The sequence below is a fragment of the Centrocercus urophasianus genome, unplaced genomic scaffold (assembly GCF_019232065.1).
Source record: "Centrocercus urophasianus isolate 14NV4802_14NV808 unplaced genomic scaffold, USGS_Curo_1.0 seq_10, whole genome shotgun sequence".
NCBI lineage: Eukaryota > Metazoa > Chordata > Aves > Galliformes > Phasianidae > Centrocercus > Centrocercus urophasianus.
In genome coordinates, this window is record NW_024884142.1 from 77,162,814 (window position 1) to 77,180,621 (window position 17,808).

At 40.3% G+C, this 17,808-nt stretch overlaps 1 protein-coding gene and 1 long non-coding RNA gene across 2 annotated transcripts in view; one reads left to right on the forward strand and one right to left on the reverse strand.

Moving 5' to 3' along the window:
- Window positions 1–20: 20 nt before the first annotated feature.
- MCFD2 (multiple coagulation factor deficiency 2, ER cargo receptor complex subunit) lies at window positions 21–3,632 on the forward strand. The gene is made up of 4 exons (XM_042812480.1): window positions 21–113; window positions 393–541; window positions 1,252–1,411; window positions 2,224–3,632. The coding sequence occupies exons 2-4, from the start codon at window positions 402–404 to the stop codon at window positions 2,353–2,355; spliced, it is 432 nt and encodes a 143-aa protein (XP_042668414.1). The 5' UTR covers window positions 21–113; window positions 393–401; the 3' UTR covers window positions 2,356–3,632.
- Window positions 3,633–13,515: 9,883 nt separating this feature from the next.
- The window catches only part of LOC122161925, a 5,572-nt gene continuing 1,279 nt past the window's right edge, over window positions 13,516–17,808 (reverse strand). Inside the window, exons 2-3 of the long non-coding RNA XR_006169344.1 lie at window positions 17,488–17,592; window positions 13,516–13,795 (exon numbers count right to left, since the gene is read on the reverse strand). This is a non-coding gene — a long non-coding RNA (uncharacterized LOC122161925). The remainder of the gene's footprint in view (window positions 13,796–17,487; window positions 17,593–17,808) is intronic.

The window sequence follows — 17,808 nt, forward strand, 5'->3', positions numbered from 1 at the left end:
CGATGGGCGGGGTGCGCCTGCGCAGTAGCGGAGGGGCGGTGTGATGGTGGTGGGCCCGGCGCGGGGAGGCTCCACCTGCTGGGCACGGCGCGGTGGCCGCTATTCGCCGGCGGGTGCGTAGCGCGGCCGGGTCGCGGTGTAGTCGCGCCGACGGACAGGGCCGGGCGTAGGGTCGCTGTCATGGCCCCCTTCTCTGGGCGCCGGGGAGGGCGGGGGATAAGTGTAAACAACGGCTGTGCTGGCTTCGCGGTGTCCGGATCGATGCGCCGCGGTGCTGAGCGCGAACTTTGGCCCCGTTACCGCGGGCAGGGCTGCGTTCTGGAGTTCGGCCGGGCTGTTTCGTCCCGTTTTGGTCTAAGGGAGTGTATGTGTGCGTGTGTTCTTTTTTCCAGGAGACCACGATGGCCCCCGTGAGCTTTAGGAGCCCTCTGCTGTTCTGCCTGGTGGCCGCATGGCTCGGCCCTGTCCCGGCCGAGGAGCCCGCGGCGGAGAGTCTGTCCTCACACGGCCGCCTCGATAAGAACTTGGTGCAGGATAAAGAGTAGGTGCTCTGCGAGTACGAACTTCTCCGTGCTTTGCTCGTCTCTGAAGTCGGGTTACGTGAGCTGGGTCGCAGCCTGGGGCACCCTCTGTCCTCGCGGTGCTGTATGAACGGGTGGAGTCAGAGATGAGGCATTCGCTCAGTAAGTTTAGTAGGGATGTGAGGTATATGGAAAGGTCGTACTGGACCTTTAGCCCCGTTCACAGTATGAGTCATTCCTTACAGGCATCTTGGCTACCTAGATCAGCGTAACATGAACAAAACTGTATTTTAAAGAGGTAGGGGAGAGTTTTATTCTTCCGTGCTTCTTCATACATAAAAGAGACTTGGCAGCAATGACATTCCCTGCTTCACGTTTGACTGGGAGCGATCTTCCTCCAGTTACTGGGCTTTGGAAGGCAGCCAGAAGGAGATTCAGGGCACTGCTTCACTTTTCTATAATCTGTTAAGTAGGCCAGAAGAAAGAGGAACAGCTATCTATGATCCCAGAGACCACCACAGCACCCGTAGCAAACAACCTTTGTACCCTCCTCATTTCATTATAAAATACCTTTCAGTTGTGGGCAGCATGCAGGGTGCTTTAGAGATACGTGGTATCCATGTACTTGGCTGCTTGATCTAAGACTAAATTTTACGTAAATCAAGAATTAATAATTAACTGTTAACACTGTGTTTTGTCATGGTTGGTTTTTTTTTTCTTTTTTCCATAGCCACATCATGGAACATTTAGAAGGAGTTATTGAAAAACCAGAGTCTGAGATGTCTCCACAAGAGCTGCAGCTGCATTACTTCAAAATGCATGATTACGATGGCAATAATTTGCTAGATGGGTTAGAGCTTGCTACTGCTATATCACATGTCCACAAAGAGGTAGATGAATATTGTAATAGTTTGTGTGCTTAGAAAAAGTTCTGAAAAGCAGTTTGATGTAGAGCATCTACAATACACCTTCAGGGCAGTTACAGTACAACAGTTTGGTCTGAAAATGAGACTGTCTCCCATTTGGTTTGACTTATAAAAGTCCTGGCTTCATCACAGTGTTTCACATCACAGTTTTCAAGAAGACTCCGCTGTAGTTTAAACTTCAGTGTGAATGAAGAGTGGAAGTGATCTGATAGAGAGGATTCTTCGATTGGCAGAGATGGGGAGAGGAGAAAGGGAAATTATCCAAATTGGAATTAAGCTAAAACAAGGTTATCGAAGTAGCATGTGGTGATGCTGCTGCAGGTCCTGAGACTGCTGTTTTCAATTCCAAAATGTCACTGCTGTGAGTATGCAAAGTGCAGGAGACCTCTGCACATAGTGTGACAAGAACCAGTCATAGCGTGCCTTTATCTTTTCCTAAACACATTTTCATTCTGCCTGTGAACATTTAAGGACAAATGGAGATATAATTGCTTTGGGAAGATAATGCTGACACAATATCTCACACTGACCTTTCAAAAATTACAATTCAGAATATAACTTAATGTATATTGTTTTGAAAGGCAGAGAATGTAGACTTAATAGCTTGCATCTGGTAAAATTTGCTTATATTGAAATAAATAATTACATAACACCTAGTGCCACATTAAACATCAAACATGAGCTGCTTAACAAAAACCAGTTGTCAGTAATCTGTCAAATGTGCCGCTGCATGAGAAAGATGGCTTAACTGTTGTCTTGTTTTTTTGTTGTTGTAGGAAGGTGGTGAGAATACCCAGGCAATGAAAGAAGAGGAGCTAATTAGTCTAATAGATGACGTCTTAAGAGATGATGATAAGAACAATGATGGATACATTGACTATGCAGAATTTGCAAAATCACTGGAATAAGGTTTTGAAGGGGGCTTGTTTCTCCATCTAACAGAATGGGAATGTGACCCAGTATAATGTGATTTATTAATCATGTCAACCTTTGTGCTGAGGTATTTGTGAGCTGAAGTGTCCAGTTGAATTTGTTTGCAAACTCCATGTGTTAAGAGGCTGGCTAATCTCAGAATGGTAGCCACGCTTGACTAAAAGTAGGTACGTATATGAATCTCGAATGATGGAAGCATCAAAATATTTCCATAGGCCACAGCTGGCAAACTCTTAAGCTAAATGTGAATACTTAATACAATCAAATACAACCCAAATTCCTTTTTTTTTTAATTGAGTTGTATAAAACTTGTTTGCTTACGTCTTCTACTTTAATCTATGACATACCTAGAAAGAAAAGATGATGACTGCGTGAAGTTGTATATAAAGAAGACATTTCCTTTTTGCTAATTTCAAAAGAAATTTTCATACAAGTATGGTGCTTGAAACAGCAATTGTAGAAGATGAAGGTGGTTTGTGTTTGAGGTCCCTCTGATACTGTGTGGATTTTAATACTATCTCCAAAGAAATTGAGTATTTTTAAATATATGTACTTGCTAGCATACCCTTACACATTTATATACAAATGTACACTTTTCAGTTTCTTCTCATCCTTCACAAATTTACTTTTTATTTTTAAATTTTTCTCTACCTTTCGTGGTCTTTTGTTAAGAAAATGAAAGTATTTTTAATTCATATACAATGTTGTATTAATGCTGCATAACATCTACTAGAATACCTTCTGCTATCTCATTTTGAAGGTCACATTAACTGTAAACCAGCTCAATACTGAACTTTCTTTTCAATTTGGTTCTTAAAGTATTAGCCAGCAGGATAATCTGTGAGCAAGTAATGCTGCCTTGTTGAGGTTTAATTTCATATTTCTTGACACATAAGTTACAGTGTTACTTTCAGGAGGCATTTAATCGCTGTTTAAGGATACTTGAATGTTTGTAAACAAACATGGTTCTAGGAATGTTTTCACTGTCCTCAATACTTGCTAGGTCAAGCAGTTTAAGGATGTGATGTACAGTGATGTACAATGATGTACTGCTGCTTTATTGACATTTGGTAACTATTAAGCATAGCTGAAATCTTAAATTGCATTCAAACACTGTCCATGAATAGAAAATCTAAATGTTAGCATTTCTGTAAAGTGCATAAAGAGCTATTTTCTGTACAAAATTATTCTTATACAAGAGAAACACATTTGTAAAAGAAATTATTCCATTTGTTTAAATGTTTGCACAATGGATCCTGTGTTGGACTTTTTTTTTTTTTTTTAATAACTACTTTGTGACCAGGCTCATGCTGGTTGTACAAACAATAAAAAGAAGTTGGGATTGTAGCACTTAGGAGCCAACATGTGGGAAGTTCTAGTGAGGCATGTGCTTAATTTTCCAATAGAAAGCCCATCTGTGTTACTAGCAGACATCTTAAAAACAAAATAATTATTTTTTATTTCCATGGTAATAAATTTGGAGTGAAAGTTGAATCTGAAGAAAGTACAGAGAATTGTTAATGGATAGGAAGGGAAGGGAGACAAAGGGCTCTGAACATCTAAAGATTATTGATCCTGGCAACTCTTACGTGCTTACTTCATAAGCTTTTTTTGGAATTACATTGGACCAAGAAACTGACTTCTGTGTCCAGCTCTTAAGAATCATTCTTTACTTATCAAGTGCAGTGGTCTTAGAGACGAAGAAAAATGCTTAAGCTTAGTCTAGCAACCAGTTACGTGGCATGTATTTATATAAATGTCTTGTTTACATGGTTATTAATAGTTATCCTATGTGGCAAGGGATGTCTTGTATCAGGAGTAATGATGATAAATACAGATATTGTGGATAGCATTTTTTACCAAATAATTTAAACTTGTTTTTATGGAGTCAGAAGCTTGTATAAATTGAGAAACTGCTTGCCAAAAATGGAGAATAAAATTGGCACCTTTCATTTCACAGTGCTTTAAGAGAGTAAAGTAAAAGTTCTGCTTTCCTAGAAAGATGTACAGCTCTTGAAATATCCAAGCTGAAACCTGCAGCATCATGTGTTTAATCATCATCCTAAAACAAAGACATCCATTTAATTAAGTGCACTTAAAGAAAAAAGGTTGAGTCAATTTTTTTTAATTTTTTTTTTTTATAGTTTAAGTAATTTGTGTGCTTGTAACTCATGCAGTACCCTAAATATGTTGGTACAAGTCATGTACACATACAGTGTTCTCCAGTTTGAGTATTTAATGGAGAAAACAGGGCCTTTATGGCAGAAGTACTCAACAGCTAAAAAGCTGCTTTACCTGCTGAAGAACAGTACTGTCTGTTTCAGAGTTAAGATAATAAATGGATAATAAAGCAGGAGAAGTGTTTGATATACTGAGTGTTAACTGCATCCCTGTCAGAAACAAAAAACTAGGATAAAACCTGTGCAGTCTTCGTCCGTTCCAAGTCTATGATCTCAGGGAACTAGAATTAGTTTTCCCCATTAGAGGTACATCTGGCCTTACATTACTGTACACCATTTAGTTAAAGCATCTAGATTTTCTGCTTCAACCTTAAACAATACTACCTAATCAGCAGCTAAAGAAAACACTTGAACTGATTCCTGAATATTCATAAACTGAGCTATTGGTCACTGGTCCACCTAGATCACAGTCAAAAGGGGAGAAGCCTTTTTAAAAAGTGCAAATTATTAATGCCAAAAATGCTTTCAGCAACTGTTTTGTTTGCAAACTCGCACAAACTTTAGTATCTTCTTTTGGCTCATAACTTGTGGCCTCAAAATGTCTTAAATTCATTACAAAATGGTTAAACTTACAAATCCTGATCTCATCTAAAGCATTTTCTTAATATTGGCAATTTGCTAGAGTGGAAACAGTAATTCAGGAATGATGTTCTCCCCCTTACAGCCGCTAGATAGCGTATCAACACCACAAACTTGTTCTTGGCAGTATGCAACTTGAAGTGATTCATAATGGATTTCTTTATAGCATCAACCACTATCGCGAATACCAGTGAGGCCTGCTCCTCTGTCTTTTAACAAGAGCATGTTGCCAATACAATGCTGGTTACTACTAATTCATTTTCATTGCTTAGGGACTCAAACCTGCCTGAAGTGACAGTAAAGCAACTGATGTAATAGTGTCAGTAAAAACAATGTTGTAACAGAAGGCTTTACAAGGCAAGCACCAGGCCTGACTTGACTTCTTGACCATCACTAGTTGTTGACCACTATGAGAAGGACCGCTGAGGTATCAATAGTAGTCTCAGACAACATTAAAAAATGTTAGGGGTTTTTAGTAGGACCTGAAGCCTCCCCATTTTTGCATCTCATGTTAGTAAGAGTCTCTTATTATGAGACATACTTACAGTGTGAGCTGATGTTAAGCTTAAGCGTTGGCTTAAAGTACAATCTCCTACTTTCTTCATCTCCCCCATGACATTGTCACTGTCTGCCTACTGCATCAAGAAACAATTCTAAGTTTTTAGCCAACAAATTAAAACAAAGATCATTATACACTTTAGTCTGTGTTATTTACCATCACAAAGAGTTTGTGCTCTAAATGTTTCATTGGCACAGATAGCTGTCTGTATTGAATGAGATCTATTATAAGAGCAATTATTTATGCCTTACAGAAAGTTTAAGTTTGGTTATGTTTGTTCCTGCTCTTCTAAATTCTGAAACATCCTAAATATAAGAGCTAATACATGCTCTAATTGTCACTACCTTGCTCAGCTGAGTGGCAGTTTTGCACTTAGGTAGAGGGCAGTGTAACACACGACTCAAAGTATACTGTCAGGTATGACATTTTACAAGAATTCAGTTCTGCAATGAAATAGTGTCAACCTCTGCCACTTAATCCCAGTGACTGACAGCAATATATGTCAAGAAGGCAGATGTCAATAAACCCAGAGAATGGGTAGGGAAGATCTCATAGAAGGCAAACCTCGGGGAAAAACAAATTACAGAGAGCTGTCAGCTCCTTCAACAAATGCTAATAAGAAACCAATTGCAAGCTATACCACTTTTGAGGAAGGTAAGGAAATTCAGCACAAGTCAGCTAATGTATAAGATTTTAATTGACCACAAGCATGAGAGAGAGATCTGTAAAGAAGAAACTAGGTCAGCTAGTAGAGAGCATACAACAATATGTCATCCATAAGTGTATGTATGTATCATAGAATCAGAGAATTGTAGAATGGCTTAAGTTAGAGGGGACCTTAAAGCTCATCTGGTTCTAACCCCTCTGCCATGGGCAGGGCTGTCACCCACCAGCTCAGGCTGCCCAGCACCTCATCCAACCTTGGGTAGAATGCTTTCAAAGAGGGGGAATCCACAATCTCTCTGCGCAATCTGTTTCATCATCTCACTGCCCTCTGAGTGAAAAACTTCTTCCTAACATCTGACCTAAATCCATTTACTCCATCCTATCACTATCAGACCATGTAAAATGTCAGTCTCTCTACTGCTTATAAGCACTGGAAGGCTTCATTGAGGTCTCCCTAGAACCTTCGCCAAGTTAACAAGCCAGATTCCATCAACCTTTCCTTCACAGGAGACACGTTCCAGTCCTCTGATCATCCTCATGGCCCTCCTCTGGACCTGCTCCAATAGCTCCAAAACCCTCCTGTACTGATAGCCTAGACCTGCACATAGTGCTCCAGATGGTGCCTCACAAGGACAAAGCAGAGGGACACAATCAGCTCCCTTTCCCTGCTGGCCACCCCTCTTTTGCTGCAGCCCAGTATACTGTCAGCCTTCAGGGCTGCGAGAGCACACTGATGGCTCACATAAAGCTTTTCATCCATCACGTCTCCCAAGTCCTTTTCCAGGGCTGCTCTCTGCGAGTTCTTCTCCCAGACTATCACAGATACAGTCAGTAAAGAAAGAGTGCACAAGGTGCAACTAGCAAAACATATTAGAAGCTGTCAAAATTTTACAAGTGGCGTTACAGAGAAAAACGAAAGAAAGATGGGGGAAGCTGTCAGCAGAGGATGTTAAGGGTGTGAGAGTTTAATGGAATTTTTTTGCCCTTTCTACTAAAAAGGCAAGAAAACAGTGCAATGAGTACAAGAGAAAAAAGTGTTAAAACTTCAGCCTAAAAAATGAGAAATCTGCCTAGAAAGTAACCCATTAAATTAGATGTTTTTAAACTGCCTGGGCCCAATCAGCTTCACTCTAGTAGTCTTAAAGAGGGTGAAGTAATGGCCATAAGTGTCATATAACTCAAAATTATTTATTTAAAGTAGGGGTTTTTTTGCAAAGCCTTTGGAATACTTCCTCATAAACAGGCTAGTGAGTTGTGATCTAAATGAAACTGCTGTGGGAAGGGGCAGGAGGTCAAGTCTGGTTGGATGATAGAATTCATAGCATAATTAAAAAGTAACATTTCAAAATAGATGTGTTCTACAAGGAATTCAGTGGAGATTGGTCCCAAATCCGGTTTTATTTGATGTTTTTATTGAAGGCATAGAAGATGAATGTATGAAGAAGTGTAATAGAAGTATGGCAAATAGGCATACAAGTGGAGATATTATGAATGGCAGAATCAGAATTTAAAATGATCTTGATACATTTAGAGAAGTCATCTAAACCGGATGGAAGGCAATAGTATAAAATGCCACGCTTAAGCAGAAATACTCATCTGTCTAGTTCATAAGATAAAGATCTAGGGACTGTAGTGGAACACAGTCTGAACACGAGTGGCAGAGCTGTGCTTTTGCATAAAGCACAGATATGACATTGGGATGTCTAAAAGGGTCTTAAAGACGACGAATAGAGTCCTTGTGGTCTTATCTTCATTGATGAAGACTTAACTGGAAGACAGTGACCTGTTTTGTGCACTGCACTTCAAGAAATACATGAACTAGATGGTAAGAAACCAGAGGAGATCAACAGAAATGGACACAAGTCCAAAAAGCATGAGAAAAAAAATTGCAAGATTCTTTTTTTCCCTAAAAAAATAATGTTTAAAAGGAAAGATTAATAGTCCTCAACTAGCAACAGTGAAGTCAGTTGTTCGGTTGCAAAGAACAGCTGGGAGGACCATCCTGCTGCATTCAGTTCCTGTGCTGTGTGACAGAGCAGTCTGCAACCAGAAATCTGCTCATTCTTGGCAGAGTTTGCCCACTGCCACCAAGTCCAAGCGCAAAGCCTGACAAGTTTCTCCTCAGCACATTCAAGGTGTGATTGTCAAGAGCCAAAAGTGGACACTTTGAATCAGAAAGAAGTGGGGATGGAAACATAGCCCTGACTCTAAGACAATATTTCACTTAGGTCTTCAGCCCTAGCTCCCAAGCATAAAGATACTAAAGCTGTTTCTTAGAAAAGACAAGAATAAACAAAAAAACAAACAAATAAATAAAATAAAAAGGCTACTGACTTTTTTTTTTAATGACAAAGTGAACTCCTAGCCCTGTTTTTAGCAAACAGTCAACTATTTTTGCTGAGATGGAGAATATAGTGCAAGAACATCCACACCGAGTTAAAGCAAAAGCTCACTTAGCCCAACAGCTTGTCTCAGTAGTGTCCAAGAACAGATGGAATAATAAAGAATAGAGAAAGCATATGGTCATACTTCTCACAAATACATTCACAGGTTTCAGCAATTTGTGGCTCAGGGACTTGACTTCAACAACAAAAAAACCACTAAAGTCAGAAAGATCAAGTCTTAAATGTTAAAGTCAGGCAACACTACTAACTGCAAACAAGGTCTTATGGAACATGGGCAATGTCCCACAGTCAGTGGTATGTACTGGGCAGACTTTACTGTTGACATTGCTAAGCCATGACCTTCAGTGTAAGCTAAGTGCATGATGCAGCAGTGATCCCAGAGAACCACATTAATGCAGTGGTGTAGCACAGCTATACTGTTTCTAGATATCACATGCTTCTTATCTAAGGGGAAGCTTTCAAAATCATCTAATGGTTCAGTTTACTTCTGGCTTTGGTCACACTTCAAGAACCACATTTAAAAATTACCCAATTTCAAGAAAGTAAAAGCATGTATTTTGAAATAAATCCTCTTTCAGAAACACATAATATACTCCAGAATTTATTTTGTCATAAAACAGAAAGAAGCCACAAACACAAAAATATTGACTTAAGTGTCATCATCCATGGCTCGCAGCCATTGGAGACTGACATATTGGCACAAATCATGGCAGGTATGATGTTTTGTTCCAGGAAAGAGAACCGAGATGAATAGAAATCAGATTTGAATGCCAGTCCCTTTGGGAGATGTCTTCAGGGACTTTGCCTTCAGGGACTTTGCAGAAGTGACTGTAAAACCACGCTGTCAGCCTCAGCATGGATTGGAGTGGGAGTCAGGAAGTGCACTGGTGAGGATTTTAGGCAGCAGGGCATGCATTTAAGACTGGTCTAAGAGAAGGAATGTGTACGTTTAGGATGCATGCGGAGTTGGTTAGACACCTCACATTTGCCATTGTAAATTTAAGAACATGTTGGCACTGACTAGTGCAGTTAAGATCTCCAAAGAACACATAACACGTATACGTACACCGAGGCGGAAACCACTTTCAGTAACCAAATAATTCTGTCACCAGACAGCCTAAAACTACTCAAAGGCACCATTTCTGGCCAAGACCAACAGATTTAAAATATTTTTTCGAAACTCCAGGCAAATGAATTTTCAGTATACGACAAGTCAGAAAGTCTTTAGGAAAATCTCCAAGCAGATGATCTCATTTTTTAGCTGTCATATCTCTTAAACACCTTGACCAGTTTCCTTCAACTCTTCCAAAAAATCTGTCCCAGAATAAGATTATGCCTGTGAAGTTGTAGGTGTATAAGGCTAATTTTGGCAGAGACAGGAATAGGAATAAAATCAAGTTTATAATGGAAACTTAAGGACATCTGCAGTTTACTGAATACTGTTCACTGTGATCTATATAATACATGATCTTTTCATTGCAGCAAAAATATAAAGTGCTTTTATTATCAACAAGGGAAAAGACCACTTCCCCCATGTGACGTCCTACATATGAGATTAAAAGTCCTGGCAGGTCATGCAAATATTTTTGCTTCCTCCCACTGAAATGTTTATAGGATCCAGATTCATTTCCTATGGTCTGGCTTCAGGATTTCTACAAAGACTTATTACACCATGTTGGCAGTTCAGAATGATGACAAGTTCTGACTGCAGATGTGTCTCTACCACAGGCCTTATTAAAATTGCAACATGTTATTGAGGTACCCAACTACCTTTAAATTAGTCAGCTAAGATACTGCTAACACCATACCAATAGCATTACGGAACACAGCGCAACAGCAAAACCGAATATAAACACGGAGTAAGGTAAGCAACTTATCCTTTTAGCAGGCCGTGCTGAACACTTTGTTCCTGGGACAATGTTACTAATTGGACTCAGAGTAGCTAGTTTAATGGTGATTTAGGTATGCAAGAGCAAGCTCTACACCATCTGAACACAGCACTCACACAGTTTTTGCTGAGATCTGGAAATTTTCTAGCTTGTGCAATGGCTAAGGGAGAACTCCTCTAAGGAGTTTAACACAAGCTTTCTCAGATTCCTGTGGAAGTTAAAGGTCCTTTCTGGGGGCTTGTAAAGCTCCATCTAATAAAAACAGTTTAGGGAAAGAGATAGGCGTATACCAGCTGCAGATCAGAGAGCACATTTCCTCCAGAGTGCAGTTGAGCTCCACCTGCAGATACTGCTCCCAGAAACTGCACATCACCCTCAAAATTATTATCTGCCCACTGAATCTGATGCAACTACTGACCCACAACCATGCCACTGGTTGCTGGTCACCAAAAAGCTTCCCAGTACAAGAACCTAATCCGGAGGCGAATCAGTCTAGCCTGAAAACTTTTCTTGCTGGCATCACCAGTATTGGTTGAAAGTGCTGGAGAAAAACAGCTTCCCTGAACCAGATAAAATTCTTCCTAAACGCCATGCAGCTCATTCATCTCATGAGCTAGCAACTTCAGACTGGTACTCAGATCAGCACAGAGATCTGACAGTCTATCCTGATACCACTTGACAAGGAATGTTGGTCAGGAATACAACAGATGGACAAGAGAAGGTAAAGGATAAGATAAAGAGAGCTATAAGCAGTCATACATACCCAAACCCAGGATGTACTCAATCATAAAAGAGTAGATTTCCTCCCAAATTCTACTCCCTGTTAGTGTAATCTCAGTCCGCTAGAAGCAACTTCTGTCAACACATCACGAGTTTCAATATTGGATTAAATATATTAGGACACCAAAGTACAGCCTCAGAAGGTTGGTCATTTGTGAAAAAATTAAAACTGTCAAGAATATCTACCAAGTTGAGAGACCTGGATATGAAACCTCTTGCACCAGGCTGTTTAGCTGCTATTCCAGCTTCAGGTTGAGCACTGACCACTGGGGAGCACATAGCTCCAGATGTTTCTCCTGATCACTCAAGAAAAGACAAATGTACAGTTAATCTCTGAAAAATTGTGTCTGAGTGACTTTTCACTGATACATCAGCTTGGAAATTCCATGAATATTCATTTCGGCCCTTCCACACACAGAAATTCAGTTTGTGGTGACATATCGCAGGGGAAATCTCAGCTCAAGGAGCTGAAGCCTGGCAAAATCATAAACAATCAGAAACAAGGCCTTCTAATGGAAACTGTTATACAGCCGTAGGTATTGGGCCACTGTCATCTTCACAGCCAGAGAGTGATTTAATCTGTCCGTTATGAGAGCACTGGGAGTGATGAATAGGTCTTTGTATTCATTCTCAGCAAGAACGTACCCAGAATGACATATGATGTGGGTTTTTTTAGTCTGTTAGTCAGCTGGATCTTTAAAGAGCCAGGATTTTGCACAACATGGCTATCCAAAGCAGTGCCACAAGATATCAACCACATTCAGAAAGATGGTTTCCAGGGTGGCTGATTGCATCTCTCATCCACAACTTCATTACATATGCAACTTATCAACAGTGAAGCCTGGTGTAGGCTTCAGATAAAGCTACTCATGCTGGTCACACTTTTTCTAATCAGGATGGCATGAGGTCATAACTGCAGTTTGTCTGCGGCTGCCAGCACAAGAAAGCACAGCCACGGGGCTCCTCCACAGAACCATGCTGCTTAGACCTACCAGGGCTGACACAGATGACAGGCTACCTACCCTACAACAATTCCATCCTCATGCACATCTTCTAAACTTATCTGCGTTGCCACTGGTGTGAATTCCATTTCATTTTGGCACCACCCCCAAAGATGTTTTCTGCCATTCATATGAACATGGCCTATTTATTTTTCTCTTACATTTGTGATGAGTTATTTATTAGCTCTTAATCCCAATATGGACAAAATGCTCAAACTTCATTAAGTTAGACTTCAGTCAGAAGCTGAACACCATGAATGATGATTTTCCTCCCTCTCCATTTCCTGAGCTGTCCTTATACATACATACTCTTGAGACTTAAGGGTGAACTGATCTTGGGAGAAGACACAGCAGAGAACAGATTTGTGTGGGCTGACTGTGTTGGTGGTGTTGGATTTGAAAGGGGTAGAGCACAGACTCCTCTACATCTGAGCTGTAGAAGCTAGATTTTACAGCCAGGGCACAAAGGCTTGGCTTCCTGCAGTGCTGATGGTGTCTTGCCCCAGCACAGCATGCTGCCGCCACCAGAGAAAATTGAGAAATATTTCCTTGTCCCTTTTTTCCTAGGTCACAATTAGGTTTTTAGAATCATTCCCAGAGAGCAGTTGGGCCCAAGACCCTATGCATCTCTACTCTGGAGCATTGTGAAAGGCTTGAACAGTGTTGTCTGTCACTACCAGAGAAGCTCACCATTCACCAAGGTGCAGAACTGTCAGGGCTGGTTGCTAACTTTTAACTTGTCCGGCAATTGGTTAGGAAACTTGAAGTGCTGACAAGCCACAGACTACAAGTATGTAATTAAATCTATCCCTACTCAATGAAATGATGTACTTAAAGCTAAGAGTGTGCTTGAGTGCTTCACTGAAAGGCATAAACCTTGAACTGAGGTGGTTAGTCAAGGATAAGAGATAAGGGGAGTTGGGAACACTCATCTGCAGTCATTAGATCAGAAGGTGCAAGATGGACTCTACTGTTCATCATGAGTGAAGCCAGATGCATTTGGGAACCAACTGAAGAGAAAATAAACTGGGACACATAACAGCTGTAGCGTTTCCCATTTAAATAGTGCAGAGAATGATTATGCGTACCTGTAAAGATGCAAGTCACTTCAAGCAGTTAATAGGTTCACTGAACAACCACCAACCTAGATAATTAGATCGAAAGTACCAGCTTCTCAGTCTATTCTTTCCTTTTGATAGACGTCTCCCAGAAGTCAAGTATGATTTTCACAAAGCGAGATAATAAGCTGTCTGTTGTAGGAAGTCTAGAGTGAACCACACAGAAAATCAACACAGTCTGAAAACAAGAAACATGTCAAAATGCAAAATCAGTTACTTTAAAAATAAAATGAGAGAGTGACTCAAACAAGCAAGCTTTGGCTTACAGGTACTATTCTAAGTCATCAACAAAATAGGAAAAAAATTATATGAAACTTGCTGAAATTAACTCTTGATATGTATTTGCCAGCGCCATTGCTTGCTTTCCAGGCTGCACAATTTCATCCTCAGTAGATGTCAGGTTAGAGAGAGAAAGGAGAAAGGGAGGTACTACAGGACAGTGAAGGGACAAAGAAACAAGAAGGAACAGTATATAATGCTTTTATATCACACATATCATACATATTTTGACTTTCACTAAATGTTTGTTTATTTACATATTTCCTTCCAAAAGTGGCTGGGAAAACTTAGACTATCATCTAGTTGTGTGAGTACAGGATGTCTTCTTGTACAAAAGACGCCTAAGAAAACTCATGTAACCCATGAAAATTGCTAGGGCATCACATAGGCCATAAGCATGGGCCATGGGAGTGTGGGTAAGCCCAACCTAGTTGGGCCTATGGCTAGGCAGGGATGTGGGAAGCTGGACCCCAGCCCTGCTGTGGCCTCACTGGGTCAGAAGCTGATGGCACGGGGGCTGAGGTGGGGCCCAGACTGGTTGGGGTGCCTTGGGGAGAGGACAGAAACATCAGGGCCCAGCAGTACTTCCAATGCTTTGGCTGACATAGCCCAAGTGCCTACATGATAACACAATTTGTGGAGTCAGAGGAAGGTTGTGCTGTTTCCAGCTGTTTGACAGCAAATCCAGCAGTGCCAGTGAAGAGAGGATGCAAACTCCCTCGATCTACCTAGGTAGAGTTGTCCCAAGCAGGGAGATGTTACCCACAAAGCTGATGTTAATCCAACACCTCCATTCCTAGCAATGGAAAATAGTTATTTCATGCCTTCAGTTGATGAAAGGCATGCTCATTAGCCTCTGCTGCTTCATTCCCATCCCATTCTGGGACCAGCCGTGATGGTCTTTCCCAAGACAGGAAAGGAAGAGGTTGGACACCTGAAGCTATCGTTGCTTCCTCAGCAAAACAGTTACCTCAAAGAAGATCAGAAACCAGGGTTTACATAGGTGGAATATTCTACATGAAGTCTTTATGTTATTTTTTCTTCAGCAGTGAGAGTCAAAAATTTGTCAGCGAGTGACAGTTTGGGTTGCTGGGCTTTAGTGGTTCTTATTTTTCTCCCCTCAGTGATTTGTGCCAACTGTTACTTCATGCATATGGAATACACAACTTCTAGCCTTTCCTTGCTGGTGTGAAGTAAGAGTTTGGCACGTGTTGAAAACAACAAGTAGAAATTAACTTGCTCTCTCCCATCTTCAATGTCAATAACTGCCAGTAATTATTCAAAGTATTAAACACAGCCATCTTGCCGTCACCTTAATTCTTCACATTAAAAAGGGATTATATAACAAATTAGTCTGATTTAGTCTATCTTCCAGAGACTGACTCAGTGGTTCACTCTTCTTTATTAAATTAACAGTTGAAGAAGCTTTGGCTTACGGATACGTTATGAAATCCTTCCCAAGTTCGGACCACCGGTGCTAAGGAGTGCTTACTGCTCTGGAACCACCTCCTTGGTATTTGCAGAGCCTGAACTCCAGCTGACCCACCACACAGTGAAAACATGCTGGTAGACACTTGTAATCTGATCTTCAAACATTTGCCTTCCAATTTAGAACAAGTGATCCCCAGTTCACTGGGGTCTTAGAGTCTCTCAGCTCTTTCCTGTGCTTGTTTAAATATAAATTAGAGTTCAGACTTGGGGTATGTGACAATGGAGTCTCTACTAATTCTCTCTCTTGTGATGGCTTAGCAAGAAGCAGCAGTTGCAAAGCACAGATAGATCCCTTTCCACCAGTTGTGTGAGGACATCTCCATTGCATTCAGTAGTGGGAATGTCTCCTCAACAGAAGGAAAAGTTGCAAACACGTAGTGTGTCTTATTCCTCCTAGGCTTAATGAAGTCTGCTGATGGTTAGTCATATGAAAGCCTGATGCAATGCCCACTGCAGCCAAAGGCTGTTTTTCTTCTGGTTTTATAGGCTTTGGATCATCGCCTTGCTCAAAACACTAAACCTGTGAGTATTTCAACCTTCAGGGTCAAAACTCATCATTTTCTGCATTCTTTGCCTCTATTTGTAATGAACTCATGTCACCACTACAATGATAGATTTGACAGTAAGCATATCTGTGAACAGTACAGAAATTATCATTTTTCTTCTGTTTTTCTTTCTTTCCTTCCTTCCTCCCCTTCTGTTCTATCACTTTCTCCTTTGAGGACAAAGAAGTAATTGCTTCAGATGAGCCCTTCTCATTATTTGCTTGCGAAAGGTGTTGGCCTGAAACTTGGGCATACCAAGTTAACCCACTAATCTGCTTTCATTTTATTTCCTTTTCCACATGCAGTCACCTCACAATCTGTTAACTCACATTGCTTTGAGAAAGCTCAGTTAAAGCAAATGAAATCATTTGCTTTTGGTACTACCAGTTCTCTCATGATCTGCGTACCACAGTTGAGAAGAATTTACTTTATCCAGCTGCACACATGACCAGTAATGTTCAACTGACACTGATGTTCTTTTTAAAAAGTCTTTTGAGGAGCGAATTTGTGGTTTTTTTTGTTTTTTTTTTTTTAATATGAAAACCTGATTTTGTCAGATGCTTTGTTATATTCCCAACAATCTCTGACTTAAGAACTGCTGAGTACTCTCATAGGAGGAACATACTGTATCAAATCTCAATATTCATCACTCAAAGGATTTAAAGTCACCCAATTAATCGGTCCCACAATTGCATACAATTATTCAACAATCTAGTAGTATTTCATCTGAAGTTGTTCATAGTAAGAAAATACTACATGCAAGCACACCATTTGAGATCAGAATTCCATGTATGTGCCAAAGGAATGATAGTTTAATGCTGATAGGCTGGAAAAATCAAAATCCAAAAACAGCCCAATTCTCAAGTGACAAAACACATGGGGAGCAATAACGGTTTCTACTGCCTTTGTGGATTAGACACCCAAAAATTGAAGAACTTGCAGTAATTGTCCTTCCAACCATGCTGTTATGTATGATATGGAAACAGCTTCTTTCAAAACCCCTCATACAAACCCTAAAAACCTCTACCCACTCAAAGGGGACAAATAAATAAACAGGAAGTCTTATAGAAATGGACACGAATAAAGAATTTACTTCTGTAGGAAAGAATTTCCAAAGATATTAAACCAGTGTCTCAGTGTTTCAATAACGTAATTTTCTCTCTTAATTTTTACATCAGGATTTTAAACATCTACAGTTTTGCAGACTGCCTTAACGTAATCTATATGTAAAACAACCCAACCACATGCTGCCCTGTTCAATATGAACAGCTTTTGTTCAAAGTGCATTGGCTGGCACTTTTCCATATGGTATTTTTGTTTTGGTCATCGTTGTCAGGCAATATTGTAATACTAAAATATATTGCAAATATTACATTAAAAATGTATCCCATTCCATAAAATGCACTAGTCCTGTAAAAATGAAGTTCTGTTGAAATCCTGATAACAAAACATTGACATAACAAGACATTGGCAGTTGTTATAGAATATTTGTGACCTTCATTTTCAGTCCAGCAGCATGGACAGGATGGAATTACACTAGCAAGTTCACACTCACCAAAAAATTTATCCCCTCTGGTATGGTTTCATGGGATTCAAAACATCATAGAACACTTCAGGCCTCTCTGAGCAGTGGTCACCCTTGCTCATGGCATTCTGCAAACTGGAAAAACAAACAGCAACTTAAGAAAATTGTTGGAGTTGTTTTCATTTTGACAGAGCAACAGACAAGAATACACAAACATTTCAAAGGAGGAAACTAAGTCAAAGCATTAGTATGTCTGCCACAGAGAGTTTTTGCACCCCATTCTTAAGAAAGGAAGGAAGAAAGGAAGAAAGGAAGAAAGGAAGAAAGGAAGAAAGGAAGAAAGGAAGAAAG

What these genes read in the sequence shown, in the direction of transcription:
- MCFD2 (XM_042812480.1), top strand. Translation starts at nt 402, where the DNA reads ATGGCCCCCGTGAGCTTTAGGAGCCCTCTGCTGTTCTGCCTGGTGGCC. An exon ending in AACTTGGTGCAGGATAAAGA is followed by an intron (nt 542 to 1,251) that starts GTAGGTGCTCTG and finishes TTTTTTCCATAG; the next exon opens with CCACATCATGGAACATTTAG. An exon ending in TATCACATGTCCACAAAGAG is followed by an intron (nt 1,412 to 2,223) that starts GTAGATGAATAT and finishes TTGTTGTTGTAG; the next exon opens with GAAGGTGGTGAGAATACCCA.